The sequence below is a fragment of the Grus americana genome, chromosome 16, assembly GCF_028858705.1.
Source record: "Grus americana isolate bGruAme1 chromosome 16, bGruAme1.mat, whole genome shotgun sequence".
Taxonomy (NCBI): domain Eukaryota; kingdom Metazoa; phylum Chordata; class Aves; order Gruiformes; family Gruidae; genus Grus; species Grus americana.
In genome coordinates, this window is record NC_072867.1 from 11,373,596 (window position 1) to 11,388,947 (window position 15,352).

Genomic DNA, 15,352 nt, shown 5'->3' on the forward strand with positions numbered 1-15,352 from the left:
ATAACTTTGTTTTTAATTCATGTGAGTGAGATCTGTAAGTGTTTTAGTATTTCGCAATGTTCGGTGACATATAACTAAACCAGATTTGCTTATTGACAAAAACTGTAAAAAACTTTCCAGTTAATTTTATCATAAGGGTATTAAATTCATTTTAATGCCTTTTGATTTCTACCAGAAGACTAGTCCATGAAAATAAAAATGCAACATAAAGGTGACTTACAAGCTAGTTCTGTCAAATGGATACTTTCCAATTTTTGAGTAGCCAAACAATATGAATCACAAAACGGCAGAAAAATAAAACATAGTGAAGTAGCAGGAGGCTGGTCTGTATATAATTTTGTATAATACCAAGTTGCAGATTTTTACATAAAAATCCACAGCAAAGTTATTACTCATTCTGTACTTGTGCCTTAATTATTACTTTGAAGATACTCTTAAATGACAGAATTGCCCTCTTGAAAAAGGTATTGAAAAGCTGAGACTGTAAAGATTAAAAACAAGCAGCTGTCCCTTGCTGTATCACAAGATGCACACTACTTTTGTAAAGTAAAAGACAGATCTTATTATTGTTACTCTTACAGTTTACTACTTGTGAGTCTGTGGAAACAGAAAAATCAGTCCAGCCAGTAGCAAGGCCTATCATGTTATCGTTGTTGGAAAGTAAAACAGACTCTCAGAAACACCTCTCAGAAAATAATAGCCATTTGTTTACTGAGGACAGTCTTAAAACAGATAGGTAAATTTGCATATATTTTCTAAATTCAACTTATAACAGTGTTTTCAATTTAAGTGGCAATCTTACTGCATTATACAGAACTCTCTGAAAATGTCCTTCCCTGCAATCTATATGCTGCTTTGATACACAGTCTTGAATTTCTGCAGATACATGTACCATAAACAAAAGTAGCTCATCTCTCTTTGGAAGTATTTTATGCAATGCCAAGCATACTTCACTTTTTCCCACAAAGATGCTCAAGTCTTTGGAAGGCTTTAGTAGCCTAAAGAAATGTCGATGGTTAATTATTGTTACATGCACACCACTGTTTTGGATTCTGTTAAAAAAAATGGTGCTCTCTAGTCTATAGCAGAGAGTAAGAAAGACAGCAAACATCTCTGAAGAAACAAATCCATCTATTGCGGAAAGTCTAAGGGAAGTCATTAGACTGGCATGTGGATAGCAAAGATATCTTGGGGACTTGGCAGTATAGGAAGAAAATGCTGTGTGCGAAGATATTTGCTTTCTCCAGAAGAAAGATGTCCTGGTTTAAGGAACAGTTGCCTTTCTGGAATATGCCATGATCATTTAGGACTACTGCTTTAGCACTGCTGACATTAGGTATCAAGGACCATCTTTTTAAAAATAAAACATAAAAAAAATATGTTCTTTGATGCATTAGATCAAAGTCCTATTCATGGAAATAGAGTTTTGTGGTTAAAAATGATTCCTACTCTACAAAAGGAAAATTGCTGTAGTATAAATTGTAAATGATTAAATAATACATCTGAAATTAGCAGTGTAATACTGAATGTTATATCTGGAATCAAAATCTAAATATCCCTAGCGATGGAGATGGGAAAAGGATGGAGAGTCTAAAGGCAGTCGTGCAAGAAAGGGATGCCAGCTTAGGGCCTGTTTCAATGATGCCATTCCCTATCGCACTGTATTTCCTCGAGCAAACTGGTACCACTTGTCCTCTGGAGCAAGGGCACTTCTAAACTGTTTAGCACTAGATACACCCATCTGTGGCAGAAGCAGAAGATTAAGAAATTTACACCTTCTAGTGTAAATACTGCCTCTGTCTTTTTGTAAACTACCATTTAGCAGTCCAATTAAAGCAGTAATTTAAAGGTATTAAAACTGATGTCAAAGCTAGTGAGAACTGAGCATGCAGAAGGTAAGGACAAATAAAGGCAAATAAAAGGATGAATCACAACATCCTTGATCCCAAGAGGTTAAAACAATAAAAATACAAGTGTAGCAGATAAAGTTGAAAAGCATGATGTACACGCTAAGATCTTTATTTACAGTGTTGTGCCCTACAATTACTCTGTTAACAGAGGAGATAATGCTGAATTATCCATGGATTCTGTGAAGTGTTTCACTTCAGAAAGCCTGTGGCATAAAATAGGTCTTGCTTTCTGTGTGCTCCTGTTTCAATTTAACTAAAGTAGGTTTTGAATAGGTTTAAGAGAAATGAAAATATGCACCTATTAAACCACAACTTATGTCTATGTGAGCGTTTCATAAGCTTAGCTACATCTGCTTAACTAAACAAGCAAGGTGTCCGTGTGTGGACAAGGCACATTACAAATGTAGGTGGACACTGGGACAGATCTCTGAAGAACTCAGGCTCTACCTACGTCCAACTAAAACCAGGAAATGCAACTAGTATTTCATAGTATTTTAAAAGACCGGAGGTGTTGCTGGCCTTGATAAGGTGTAAAGTGGTTTTTACACCTTATCTGAAGTGACTCAGTTGGATTGTCTGAAAATCTGGAATGGATGAAAAAGGAAAAACTGTGAGAATAAGACACCCTGTTATGCTGAGTGAACGTCTTATTGCCCTCAAGCCTATGTCCTTTCAGCAGAGTTTTAGCTCTGTACTTACTCAGAGAGGATTATTTTCATGCCTGGTTTCCATTGTCTTCGGTTTCAAGTTATATATTTTGCTGCTCTCCTCTGTCTCTATTTATTTTTCCTTCTAAACCATTCCCTACCATTTTCTCCCTTGCACATTATCTTACTCATTCAGGACCTACCTGAATGGTAAACAGCGAAAGAGTATGAACTTACTCTTAAGAGAAAGTGCTTTTAGATCCTCAGGTAATAATAGCCTATGTAAAACCAGACATCATTTTTATTTATAAAATTAACAGAAATTCAAGGGATCCCATTTGACCTGAATATAAATTTAAGTAGCTGCTGTATTGGCAAAATGAAGAGTGTGCAAACCTCATATTTACTTGTACTGAGAATAAAAAGAATAAAAGATTAATAGAAACTGCTCGCTGCTTGTCAAACGTCATATCGAGCAACAGCTGGTCACCCAAGCAGCCAAGTTTTGACCATTACAAAACCAGAGCACACTGGAAGATTATTTTAAAATCAGGTTGTTTCTGCTTTTTGCAGGTGGGACTTTCCATCAACAGACCTTATGTTACTTTAAATAGCATTTTTTAAACACAACAGTGGAAACAAATTGGTTTCACTGGTATGTAATATTGTTAACTTGGCATATTCGTCTTAATCTAACCCAGGTGTTTGAGATGCCAGTTTTAATGGTTTAGATTCTGGTACTCTCCACAAGGAATTCCCACCTGTAGTAGTAGATCCATAAAATCAATCTGTAATTTCAAGTTCCGATCTATGTGATCAGGCAGAAAAAGCCTATACATGCATAGAGCTTAAGTACCACGTAAGCAATGTGAAGATGTTTGTCATTTGCTTGAGTGGTGGCCTTAGATGCCCAGAGAAGTTTATACATGTTTTACAGTACTGAGGATCTCAGATTAAACTCTTATGCAGCGATACTTGGAGATAAAGCTTTCTGCGAGCTCTGGCTAATTAAGCAATAGTTGCTATACCTTTCTCATTGATTATTACTCAGATCAAATAAACTGAATGATACTTAAAAATCATCTAAATTTCCAGAGTAGAGATCATGATCAATAAATCTGCTGTTCAGAAAAAACAGTGTATTCTACACACAAATAAAACTTTATGAGCAAAAAGCAAAGACCTTCTGTTTTGCTCTCCAGAAGAAATTGCCACAGCTCCATCAGGAAAGTCATTACTTTGCAACAAGAATAAGATGACTTTTTAATGTGGGGGAAAAAAAAGGCAAACTGTACCATAGCAGAGAACAGATGATTAAAACAAAACCAAACAAAAGCACAAAAAAACCCCCCAACCCTAACAGAAATACAAATACCTTACCTAAATACAAAATTCACACAATTTTCTCCAATATAGAATTCCTACAGTTTTCAATACAGAGAACGGATGAGCGAAAACAGAAGCCATGTCAGGCAGAAGTCAGCCATGCCATTTGAACACACAACTGAAATGTTCTCCACTACTGTGGTGATTTTTCCATTTGATGGGTGCATACCTCCTTCAGGTTTGCAAACATCCAGACATGGCCACATATTATGATAATACTATTTGGATGCACAGAAGACTTTATCCAGTGTTGTAGGATGTCATTTTTGGCTAAGGCATGTTAAAAATAGGAGATCTCACATGCAAGACACTTTCTTGCACGTGGCATGTGGCATTCATTCCATGGAGGTGCCTCACCAAAAACACAATCACTTTTTCTTGCACTTACCGTTCCAGGGCTGAACTGAAAGCTGGTGAGAAGCAGGATCTGGGCCACCAAGACAGCAAAGGACAGATTGGCATGGATATGATAGCGCTGGTTGCGGATGGTGCTGACAGACCTGGCAGAAGATAGAAAGACACATGAATAAAACAGTATTCCAAGAAGCACAAACGTATTTATGATTTATCAGCAAGCATTTTGATTGGCTTTTGATCGTTCATTTTGGTGGGGTTATCATGTCTTTTGAGCACTCTTTTCCATCAGGATGGAGTGGTACCTAACTGGTTTCTTTGATATTCCGCTGCTGTCCTGAAGGCAGCAAAAAACCTGATTTGCACATTAACTAGCTCTGCTGATGACTTGTGATAGAATATTAAAAAAGGGCTTGATCCTGAATGGTGCTGTGCTGTCAGGAAAGTCAGATCTGCACCTCACAGTAAACATATTGGGTCTTGCACTATCTAGCCCACACTGCCACAGAGTAGTTTTATTTTGTTGGTATTTGCCTGTGTTAGAAATAAGGGAACATGAAAATACATTGGTTACAATTTTAACTGTACTCTTATCGGCTTTTGAGAGCAGGAACTATAGCTACTTACATGTATGGGCAGTGCCTATCTTGACAGAGACCTGACCTTGATTACAACATCATTTGAACCTATCTCTTCTGGCTTTGCAAAAACAGCTGGAAATCTGACAAGAAATCTGCTTTCCTGGGAGTCTTCTGACCTCGTGTTTCTGTTCTCATCCAGAAATAGGAAGTAGAAAACAAACAAAAACATTTATCTGAATATTTCAGGCCTTTCGCATATTTTTATTCTTCTCTTTAAAAAAAGAAAAGAATAGTACTAGCGATAACAGGTTTTCTATTTCAAACCACACTGCCTGCCAGCCCCCACCATCCACTTTAATCATTTCAGGAGACCTGGACCGTTTGGCTATGTGAATGGCAGTGCTCCCTTAACACAACAGTACGCACTCCCATCTTTTTGTTGTATCATGCCGGATGGTGATGACTTTTGCAACCGCTGGTGACACATGGAGCGTGCCCCCTGCAGCAGGGCGACCCAGAGCAGACAACGCAGAGGATGGCTTGCTGTCAGCCCCGCTCTTCCAGCACTGTTGTAGCCAGTGCTCCATTAGAAGGGAGCGAAGAGGGAGACGACAAGTATCGATGTCCTAACAGTAATACAAAGAGACAGGTTGCGCTGCCTGGTGCCAATGGCTTTCTAATAAGGAACTTCATGTAGTCGTAAGCTGGAACATCGTTACCCGGAAGGCAATCAGGACTGCCCTCCTGGGAAGCAGCCGTCATTGCCAGTACGTGGAGTAGCAAAGAACTTGCCAGATTCCTCTTCGCTTACCTCATGGCCATCTAACACTACATTGCAAAATTTCGCTTCAGCTGTTTAATGAGGCCCTGGTCTCCTGTGAAAACCTAATCAAATTATTTTTAATTGGCACTTCGAGTGATCCTGTATGTAGGTGGGGTGCTTAACCCTGTGACAGTCTGCTGGGTCCAAGCTCTCTTTCCAAGTCTTCTGTTTGCCTGCAGTTTCTCGAGGAGTTTTCAGCCCAGCTGCAGCAATACTAGCTCCTTTTGCTTCTTTTTCCTTTCTAAACACTCTAACATCCAGTTTTGCACTCAGACGAAAATGGAGCAGATCATTCCCCTTAGCCTGAACATGCCAACAGCGTGATGCCAGATAGACAGACGTCGGACTTATTTAGAGTGGATTTTGCCATGCGTTACACACTTAATCCAAGTATGACCAACACAGATCTCAACACTTGGAAATAATATGGGATTTGGAACAAACAAACATTGAAATTACTGGGTTTCAGCAAGTCCTTTTTCCTAGAAACTGGCCTCTTAACAGGATGTCCAAAAAACATGCTTAGGCACAGAAATAAAAAATTGAACTCTTGAGTAGGAAGAACATGGTTTAGTGTGTGAAAGGAAACAAGAATCCCATTCCGTGCTGTGCTCCCAATTTGCTGCGCAACCTTGGACAACTAACTTCACCCTTTGTCAGATTTTCTGTTTTTTATTTAGACAGAAACCTCTATGAAACCTTTTTCAGAAATGTTTGTATTAAGCTTAGCTGGGCCTCAAACTCAGTTGTCACTACTGGATTACAGACAGGCACAAAGCCCCTAAGTGCCCCATGGCAGAAACCTTCCCAGCACAGAGAGCCCTGGAAGGGGCTGCCGTGTTACAGGCAGGAGGCTGCAGAGATCCAGGGGATTTAAACATAAGCCATGGAGTGAATTCCACACTGCCTATAGTGTCCTTCATCCTACTAAAGTAACACATCAGAAAACTAGCCTAACAGAGAACAGCAAGATACTTGAAAATAAATGTGGGTTATATGAGGTAATTGTGTACAAGCTGTATGAAACAAAAGTGAAGCAGCTAATGTTGACCGAGCCTTCCTTTCTGGGCGTACCTTTCTAAACAGACTGCCTTACAGACAAGAGAGTTGAAAAGCAAAAAGAAGTATTGATTGTACACTCCAAACAATCCAAAGATGTATCTGGGGGGAGAGAGGGGGTGATCCTGCACTCCTTGCTCATACTCTCCTTGCCTTGAGCTCCAGACCAAGCCCTCCTACAGCCTCCTTGAGAGATTCCTGAACTATAGCAAAACATGCAGGGTTTAAAAAACATCCAAAAATCCCTCAGAGGATGGAAATAGCTTGCTATATAAAGACCACCCCATTTCAAGAAATGAAAGTAATTTAGAAATAACCAACCGTTACAAATACATGTGCAGAATGTAATTAAGGAAGGTTGTAGAATTAATAGCCTTTGTTTTATCCCAAGCACCTGAAGGGATCCTAACCAGTGGCCTGAAATGCACTGCTTGGCTTTCTGCACAATAGTTGCTCGGCAGGTATTAAGTTAAAATTACTCACGACAATATAGCAAATGTGACCAGTGTGATCGTCAAGCAGAAGATGGACAGAGCACAGCCAATGTAAGTGATGGAGGAGAGAGCCACCTGGTGTTCTCTTGTTAGCTGTACACAAAGAAAAAAAAACAAAATAAAAACTATTAATTGATATATTACACTACAGAACCATAGGTCAGCACCCCTGCGCATAGCATTTCCTCCTCCATCTGCTCATATGTAAGCTGATGTTCACAATCATTCGCTGCTGTTTCCAACACGGGAAATGAAGAGCCAACTCCAAACTCAGTGACACAGCCAGGGCATCCACATGCCCATGGCATTTCAGTTCCCTCTTTTATTTCATAAGTCAGTATTTCCTCGGCCTGAGTTAAGTTTCACTGCTGCTGCGATATCGTCAAGCCTGAGATTAGAGCAGTTTATTGGGCTGCACAGACAATGTCAGCAATGGGATCTTTCACAGCTCGCAGGGCACTTTGCTAATGCTCTCACGCTGCAATAATTTACATCATTGTGCAAATACCAGAAGTGCTTCACAACAGTGAGAACTGACAAACCAAGATAACCCATAAATCATGGGCCATTTATAGCCCACTTGTTTTGTTTAATGTATCATGTTTTCAGTGCCTGTTGAAGGAGCTGGACTGACATTTACAGAATGGAAAACCACAGGAAAGACCCAGCATGAGCAGTCAGAGGGTAAGCCTCTCGTCTCAGCCTCTCTTTTCACCTGCAGGCACCTTTTGTAGAAGTAATTCAATTTTCATGAACATTTAATCTGTAACTCCATAGTGCCTGCCACTACGATCTGTGTTAAAACCTGGATAGATTTAATGAGGGAGGGACAGTGGGTTTTGATCATTCATCCCACATTAATCAGAAAGTGTGCTTTAATTTTCCATGCAAGTTCTCATAAAGAATGACAAAAAAGCCACACCCAACAAAGGGAGCCAGACAGTATTAATATATAATAAATAGAACAGAGCTAGGCAGGAAAAAGTTTTCTCATCTCAGAAGAATTTTCAAACATTTTTCCTGACTTGAATTTGGATAGAGTTGACATTTTCATAAACTGAACATTTGGGGAAAAAAAAAAATGTGGTCAATCAAAAAGATTGAATTTTGATGTTTGAAATATTGCTTTTATTTCAACGCCTATTCACTATAAATTAAATTCCTAGCTGAAAACTCATTCAAAATATTTATTTATTCTGAAAAATACTGAAAGGAACAATACATTTTCCAATCTTTTTACAGTAACTCTAAAAAAAATAATCCTTTCTCACAGTTTGGGATTTCCTATTATTTTCCACACACACAATAAAAATTCCCCCCCCCCCCAACAAAGTATTTCATCACAGATTATCAAACCCAACCTGTTCTACCAACAAACTTCCCATTAAAATTCCTTTTTAAAGGAGAGACATGCCATATGGTTATGAGGAAAAAAATGTTTTTCAATACAGACAAAACCAATGTGTCATATATGGACTTTTTTCTTGTAATTATCTGCCAACAGCATCAGCTCACGTGCAGTAAGCTTTACAGCAGAATAGACTGTGACTCGCTCAGCAATCTGAGAACTATTAAGCGATGCAGCAGCAGCATTGAAAGACAACTGTTGCTATGGTGTTACAGTTCCTAGGAAATATGATGCAGCTCTTTAGTATTTTTTTCTCTTTCAGCCAAAGACACATTTCTTTTCCCTGACTTGGATAGCATCAATTACAGAAACAAAAGGGTTCTGTGTGCTGGACCAGCTTAAAAGGTCCATATAGTTTCTACAAAAGAGCTCCTATCGTCCCTCCATCTGCCAGAGAAGCCATGTATAGCCATTCTTCACAGATTATTCCTGAAATAGGAATAACTTGTGTGGTAAATTCAGAAGTTTAGAAGTGATTTCCTCATCAGGGATATTCATGTCCAAAATGCATGGACCTTATTTCCTGATTGCTCCAATACACATCCCTTTCTCTTGCTTGTAGTGGCTTGTAGTTCTGCAGAGGGAGGAGGGGAGCAGAGGAAGGTTTTCCAGCTTCAAGTCACTCTGAAATCAGTATTTCTCAGCAGTTCAAGGCTTTCTTTCACTCCTTTCACTCCCAACACCTGCAGCCAGAAAATGTTCCCTACAGAGGTCAAAGCTGCTCAGTGCTCATTAAGATTTACAGTGGTCTATCACAGTGTTTGCATTGGCAAAGGCGGGTAAGGTCTGCAAAGGAAAGGTAATGTCTCACTGTCACATACAAGTACAGAAGGTACAGGGGATCCATCTAGTGGAAATGGGCAAAAATCAAAGCCTTTGTTTTTTTCCATAATATGTCCAAGAGAAGATAATGATCACACAAACATCTTTTTCTAATTCATTTCGATCATAACTAACACCCCTAAGAAAGTCTTTCTCTGGGTTTCAGCCCAGTCTTCCTCCAGAAACTCTTGCAAGGCAAGACAAGACATGAATCAAGTTCTCCCAAGTGAAGCCTGTTACTTAAAAACAAAAAGGAAAAAAAAAAATCTTTTCAACAAAATGTAGAATATTCATTCAAATCTAAAATAACGTGCTTGGGTCTCCACATCTATGAACTGGAAATTGTTCTTGCTCTGGTAAACGCAACCAAAATCTGATGATGCTTTAAGAATGATGCCCTTAAATCAATATCCACATCAGTGTGGTAACAACTATTTCAAAAATAACATTACTGTAGTTCACAGTCTCATCTTGCCTAGTGTGACCAACAGAAGGCCTGCAGGTAGTTTTGAATGATTTTTTGTTTATTAAGGAAAAGGTGGAGCCCTTGCAATAGCTGTTCCCAAACTGAACTGTTGGGTTGGAGGTGTGCAGGGAGTGGTCCTGTTCACAGCTGCTCCAGGCGGTGAAGCCAGCTCCTTTCTGTGGGTGATATGAATTGCAGGGGGAAGGATACAGCATGAAAGGAAGGCTTGGAATGATTTCCAGGGTGTGGAGCCTCATTTCTAAAGACAGGTATATAGTGTGGGAGAGAAGAAAAACTGTATTTAAAATATCAGGTCTCTACTAATTTCTCACAACCCAGCTGTTACAGCACAGCTGGATGCTGTGTGGCTATGTTCATACCGTAAGGGATAAGAAACATGCAGGTTTTTTTAGAAATACCTGGATTGTCAAAGCATTGTGTACCGTCAGTTAAGAAATTATTTCCTGTAAATTCCAGTGCCCTGATATGAGCTGATTTCATCTTATCTCAGCTTGTCTTTTTGAAAATTTTCAGACTTTGTGCATGACGTGGAATGTAAGACAGTAATTTGGGATGATCTTGTAGTCAGCACAAAAATGCTAATCAGGCTGTAATGCTATTACTAAAGAAAACAGCATTTAAAAGTACCAAATAAAACATTGAGCAATCTGTGAAGTAGTCCCATGAGCCTGATTCTCACTCTTTTCCCAATCTACATTAACTTATTCTTTTCTTCTAAAAGGTTTTGCTTCTTTGAGTTTATAAGGTCATTCTCTTACTCTGCAGCAAGCTGAAAAGCTAGGAAACAAGCTCATGCAGTCATGAGTGTTAGTAATCATGAACGCTAAAAGACAGATGTTTCTCAGTTTCAGCTTTGACAAACAATCAAATCAAAAATTCACATTCCATGTAAAACTCCCACTCTTTTAGTTTAGGCTGTAACACCCTTTACCTTGCAAGTGTCACTAATAGCATGGACAAAGCTCTGATGGTTTCGGTAGCTACACGCATCCGCAATGTTATAGTCTATTGTCTTACTCTGGTTCTCACTCACAAAAGAATTTAGTACATTGCTCAACATTTTTATTTTGGAAACTCACAGGCAACTGGATAGCCTGAGAAATGATTCTGGAAAGATACCAGTTCAGACTCCAAATAGTTATTTTTCCTTTATGATGTTGTTAATAACAAGAAAATGAATGACATCTATCTCTTCTGTTTAAAAATAACTGCACAGGAAGATGAAAATATATTATTATATATATTATTATAGCGGGATGAAACTTTTCATCTCTGGAGTATCTGGAAATAGTCAATTGGGGCTGAAAAAAAAATTGTTTGATCTGTATCTAGAACAGAAAACCTACTTATTTATGTAACATCAATGAGCAACTGTATGAACCACACAGCACAACAACCCATCAAAAAGCTAAATGGGCTAGAGGAACACAAAACAGCAACTGGTCAGATCAGAGCATCTGTCTGGGCAGCACTGGGCTCTCTCTGCCCAGCGTCCCATGTTTTTGTGTGAAATTTGCACTCCTGGCCCTTTTTCTCATTATCCATCTCTCAGGCTGTTGACTTCACACTTTCTGCTTTGCAAAGGCGGGTACTTATGGCTTTGTCCAGAGGCAGGGACATTTTGGGGAAGTACTAAGCTAAAATTTTCTTCTTTACATACTGCAAAATATCCGTCTGTGTCTGCCTTTAGAGGCAACACGTCGGACAAAGGGCCAAATGCAAATACTTAAAACAAGGTTTGTCATGGCTGATCCTGAAAGGGTTTCTCCATATACCAAATTACAACTTCACAATTTAGCCACCAAAGGCAGTAATTTCATTGTCTAAACTATTTTTGAAATCTCCTTTCTGAAAAGCAATTCATCTTCTTCCAAAAAAAGACAAGTTCTTGAACGAAAAAAGAAATTTTACAGCCTTAAAAAATGAGCCCTGCAATCTAAGGACTATATCATACCTATCATTTGTATTTTAGAGAACACAGAATATAATATTTTTGCATGAGCTTATAAAGTGTATATATTTTATGAAACCAAAGTTATCTGTTTACTGGTGGAAATGTAAAACATGATAACTGTATTTTTGCCCTAAGCCCAAACAGAAGAGCAAGTTATATTTTAGTGTCCCTTTTGGTCAGCTTTCCATCTCAAAGCAGCATTCCTACCACAAAGTTACTGACAATGACGTATGTTTTTTACCCTGTTTATCAAACCAGCTGAGATCTGCCATGAGACGATCAGCTGCTGGGCTGAAATCCACCACCAAACCCTTCTGCAAAGGCTTGAAACAATATCTTATGAGACATTTCTTGAGGGGAGGGAAGGGAGGAGAGGTAGGGGTGAAAAATTAAGGCTCAGCCAACCCTATTGAAGCTGCACCTTTAAAATGCAATCTGAATCCAATTAAGAAAAGGATGAATAATTAACTTTGGCAGCCTGAGTGTTTCAGAGACATTAAAATGCTGGCCTTGGCTGATGAAGCTAATGGTTTTAATTGCCTCCAGAAAGGCTGCTGAAATTCAATTTCAGTCCAGTGAGGCCTTTATTTATATATTAAATAAAAATAACAATACAAATCTGTTTTCCTTCAGCTTGCCAAGCATTTTGTTAGGTACATAACATTATGTTTTTTTCAAATTAACATCTGTGTTTAGTTCAGGAGGCTCAGTCTACTCATTGAGCCCATAAGAATGATTTTGGTGGGGCTCTATCTAATGGCACTGCACAATCACTGCTCACAGAAAGAAGTCTAACTTGAATCAGAGACTTCTTTTATCGAGCCACAATGTATCAGATACCATAAGTTTAGAGAAAAAAAAAAGCCTCTGAGAGTCACGCTTTGCAGCACAATTGTCTTTATCAGCCTTTTCCAGCAGAACTGCTTTTGAATTCCCATTCTCTATTAACTCCACAACTCCTAGTGATCAGCAATAAAGTGCTACGAAGGGGGCTTTTCAGGATTAAAGGAACGTTTTCCTACAGCCAGCCCAGCCTGGTGGCTGCTTATTTAAAACTTTTCACTGCGACAAGAATACTTTAGAATTTTCCAAATATCTCTGCCAAGGTATTAATTAGTATTTTTAAAAGCCCGCGTTGTCTTTTAAAGGAGTTCTGGGCAAGATGTCATCAAACAGTAGGTAATCTGCTCATTACAAATCGCACACAGCAAGGTTTTAGTTCAAATGAAGCCTGAAGGAAGCATGGCAGTGGTACCAAATTATAATAAAGTTTGGGGATCAGAAAAGCAGATATTTGCAAGTTCTTCCTCATTTCTCTGTTTGTGTAACACAACGCAGCGTGTTTTTTCTGCCTTCATTTCCGTCCTAAGACTTGCAGTGTTTCCCAAGAAATGTTAAATGCCGTATTTACAGCAGATCATCCTCTGTGAAACTGAAGGAGCTACTTTTGCCCATACACCTAAGACTTGTACATCTGTTCTCTACCTTCTGTTCCAGCAAGAGCAGACTCATCCTGTTCTCCAATTAACAGCCAAACTGAAGTCCATCAGAGAGGGCTACGAGGAGAATAAAACCCAGCGTGGGTCCAGCAGACTCTTGCAGGCAGAGAAACGGTGGTCTCTTACCAGACTCTGAGTCTGAGATTTTTCAGAGCAGTTGAGGATAATTAAATACCCAGCTCCCAGTAAAATTCAATGAAAATTAGTATGTCTACCTCCCTTATCCCAGGCTTGGGCTTTGATTCAGAAGCATCCATTACGATTCAGGACTGCGGCTAGCTGTGGCTTGCACCGCAGCCAAGAGTCTCCAGGTACCCAGCCCTGAATTTCCTCTACACCACACTTTGGGGAGAAAGGGCATAAAAAGGGCAATGCAGGAGACAGACTGAACTCAACAGTACAGAATGGCTAAATTTAAAGATATTCAACAGAGAACAGTGATGGATAAAGGTGCAGAATCATAACATTTTTATACTGCATGGGGAAATCCTTTAGTCAGCAAGAAGACCCAGCTGCCAAATGGCTCAGTGCTTTCATTTTCACCATAGAAAGGAAGTCTATGTTATTTTGTTAAGTATTCTGATTAAAATAGAGTCTTGTTTCATGCTCCTCAAACAAAAGAGTTCTTTTGACCATTATAGTACTCTTAAATATTTGTGTTTTCCAAAATAAAAAAATCATTTTTTGTTCTCCTCTGCTGAGTGAAATTTAGTAACTGCCAAACAATTCTCTAAGGAATTTGAGGGGTTTAGTATCCTGCAGCACGAGTCCAAGTTTTTCCATGTAATTCTATGGGATTAAGGACAGAACCAGAAAGTCTCCTATTTCCTCCCATCAAAATTAGCAGAGCTGTACTGGCACAGGAATGGAATAGCAAAAGAATGAACAATGGCTCTGAGTTAAAAATGAAGATCAGTGCTCAATTTTCAAGAAAGATGAGGATGAGCATAGTAAGGACAAAAGAAATATGATGCACAATCATACTGCGAACACATCAGTGAGATGTGTTACTCCATGGGGACAACACTCACTGCAATAAAATGGAGGGGAAAGTGAAGAGAGTGAGAAAGAGCAAAGGAAGTTTACAAAGCAATGCTAGAATAAACACATAGGCTGATTTATCTTTGTTCATCTGATGGGTAAGGGCTGTCTAAACTGTCTGTAGAGATCTCTTCAGTTAAATAAACTGTCAATGGTAATAAACAGGACCCAAAAAATTGCAATGCCTATCCAATTTTTAAATATGCAACACAAAAGAAAAATTACTGGACTAAGACATTATTCTTTTTGTGTTCCCAGCAATGAAAAACATGCTGAGAAAAGTAATTATGATAAAATTACAAAACAGCAGAAATTGGAGAATGTCACATTACTTCCACTTCATTGTCCTATTAGTATATATAATCCTAGCCTTATCTGGCTGAAAAATTTAAGAAAAAAAATTTCAGACTGCTATTTTAATGCCCCCTAAATGCAATGTTTGATTAATAACTGCAATATTAGATTTAGGAAAACAATGCTCCAAACTTATAAATTACACACCTATCCCCCCATATTTTTAAGACATTTCACAATATTAGGACATTTTCAAAACAGTCTTTATAAACATGAATAGATGCACTTGTCAAAACTTGCTGTCAAACTCAGCTATAACAGTGAAAAATAAAATAAAAACACACATATTGTCCCAAAGAAGAAAATTGGGATGTCTTTCCTCTTGTAGACAGAACCTCACAGACAAATCCCCAAGCCTTTTCAAAATCCTGGACTCCCTAAAGATGCTTAGGGTTGTCTCTACAGCTCCAGCTGCAAGATCAGACTTTTTAAATATGTTCCCCTTTATAAACACCTCTCTGCTTTCAAGCCCATTGGTGAGCAGCTTGAACTATATTAATTGATCCTCCCTTCTGAATTATGGAACAAGAGCT

The 15,352-nt window shown here is 38.8% G+C and overlaps 1 protein-coding gene across 6 annotated transcripts in view; it reads right to left on the reverse strand.

Moving 5' to 3' along the window:
• The window catches only part of ADGRD1 (adhesion G protein-coupled receptor D1), a 160,250-nt gene that overhangs the window by 49,411 nt on the left and 95,487 nt on the right, over nucleotides 1-15,352 (reverse strand). For all 6 annotated transcript variants that reach the window (XM_054844772.1, XM_054844768.1, XM_054844771.1 and 3 more), the window contains 2 exons: nucleotides 7,244-7,347; nucleotides 4,332-4,443 (listed from right to left, as the gene is read on the reverse strand). In XM_054844772.1, coding sequence (XP_054700747.1) covers nucleotides 4,332-4,443; nucleotides 7,244-7,347 — 216 coding nt within the window. The remainder of the gene's footprint in view (nucleotides 1-4,331; nucleotides 4,444-7,243; nucleotides 7,348-15,352) is intronic.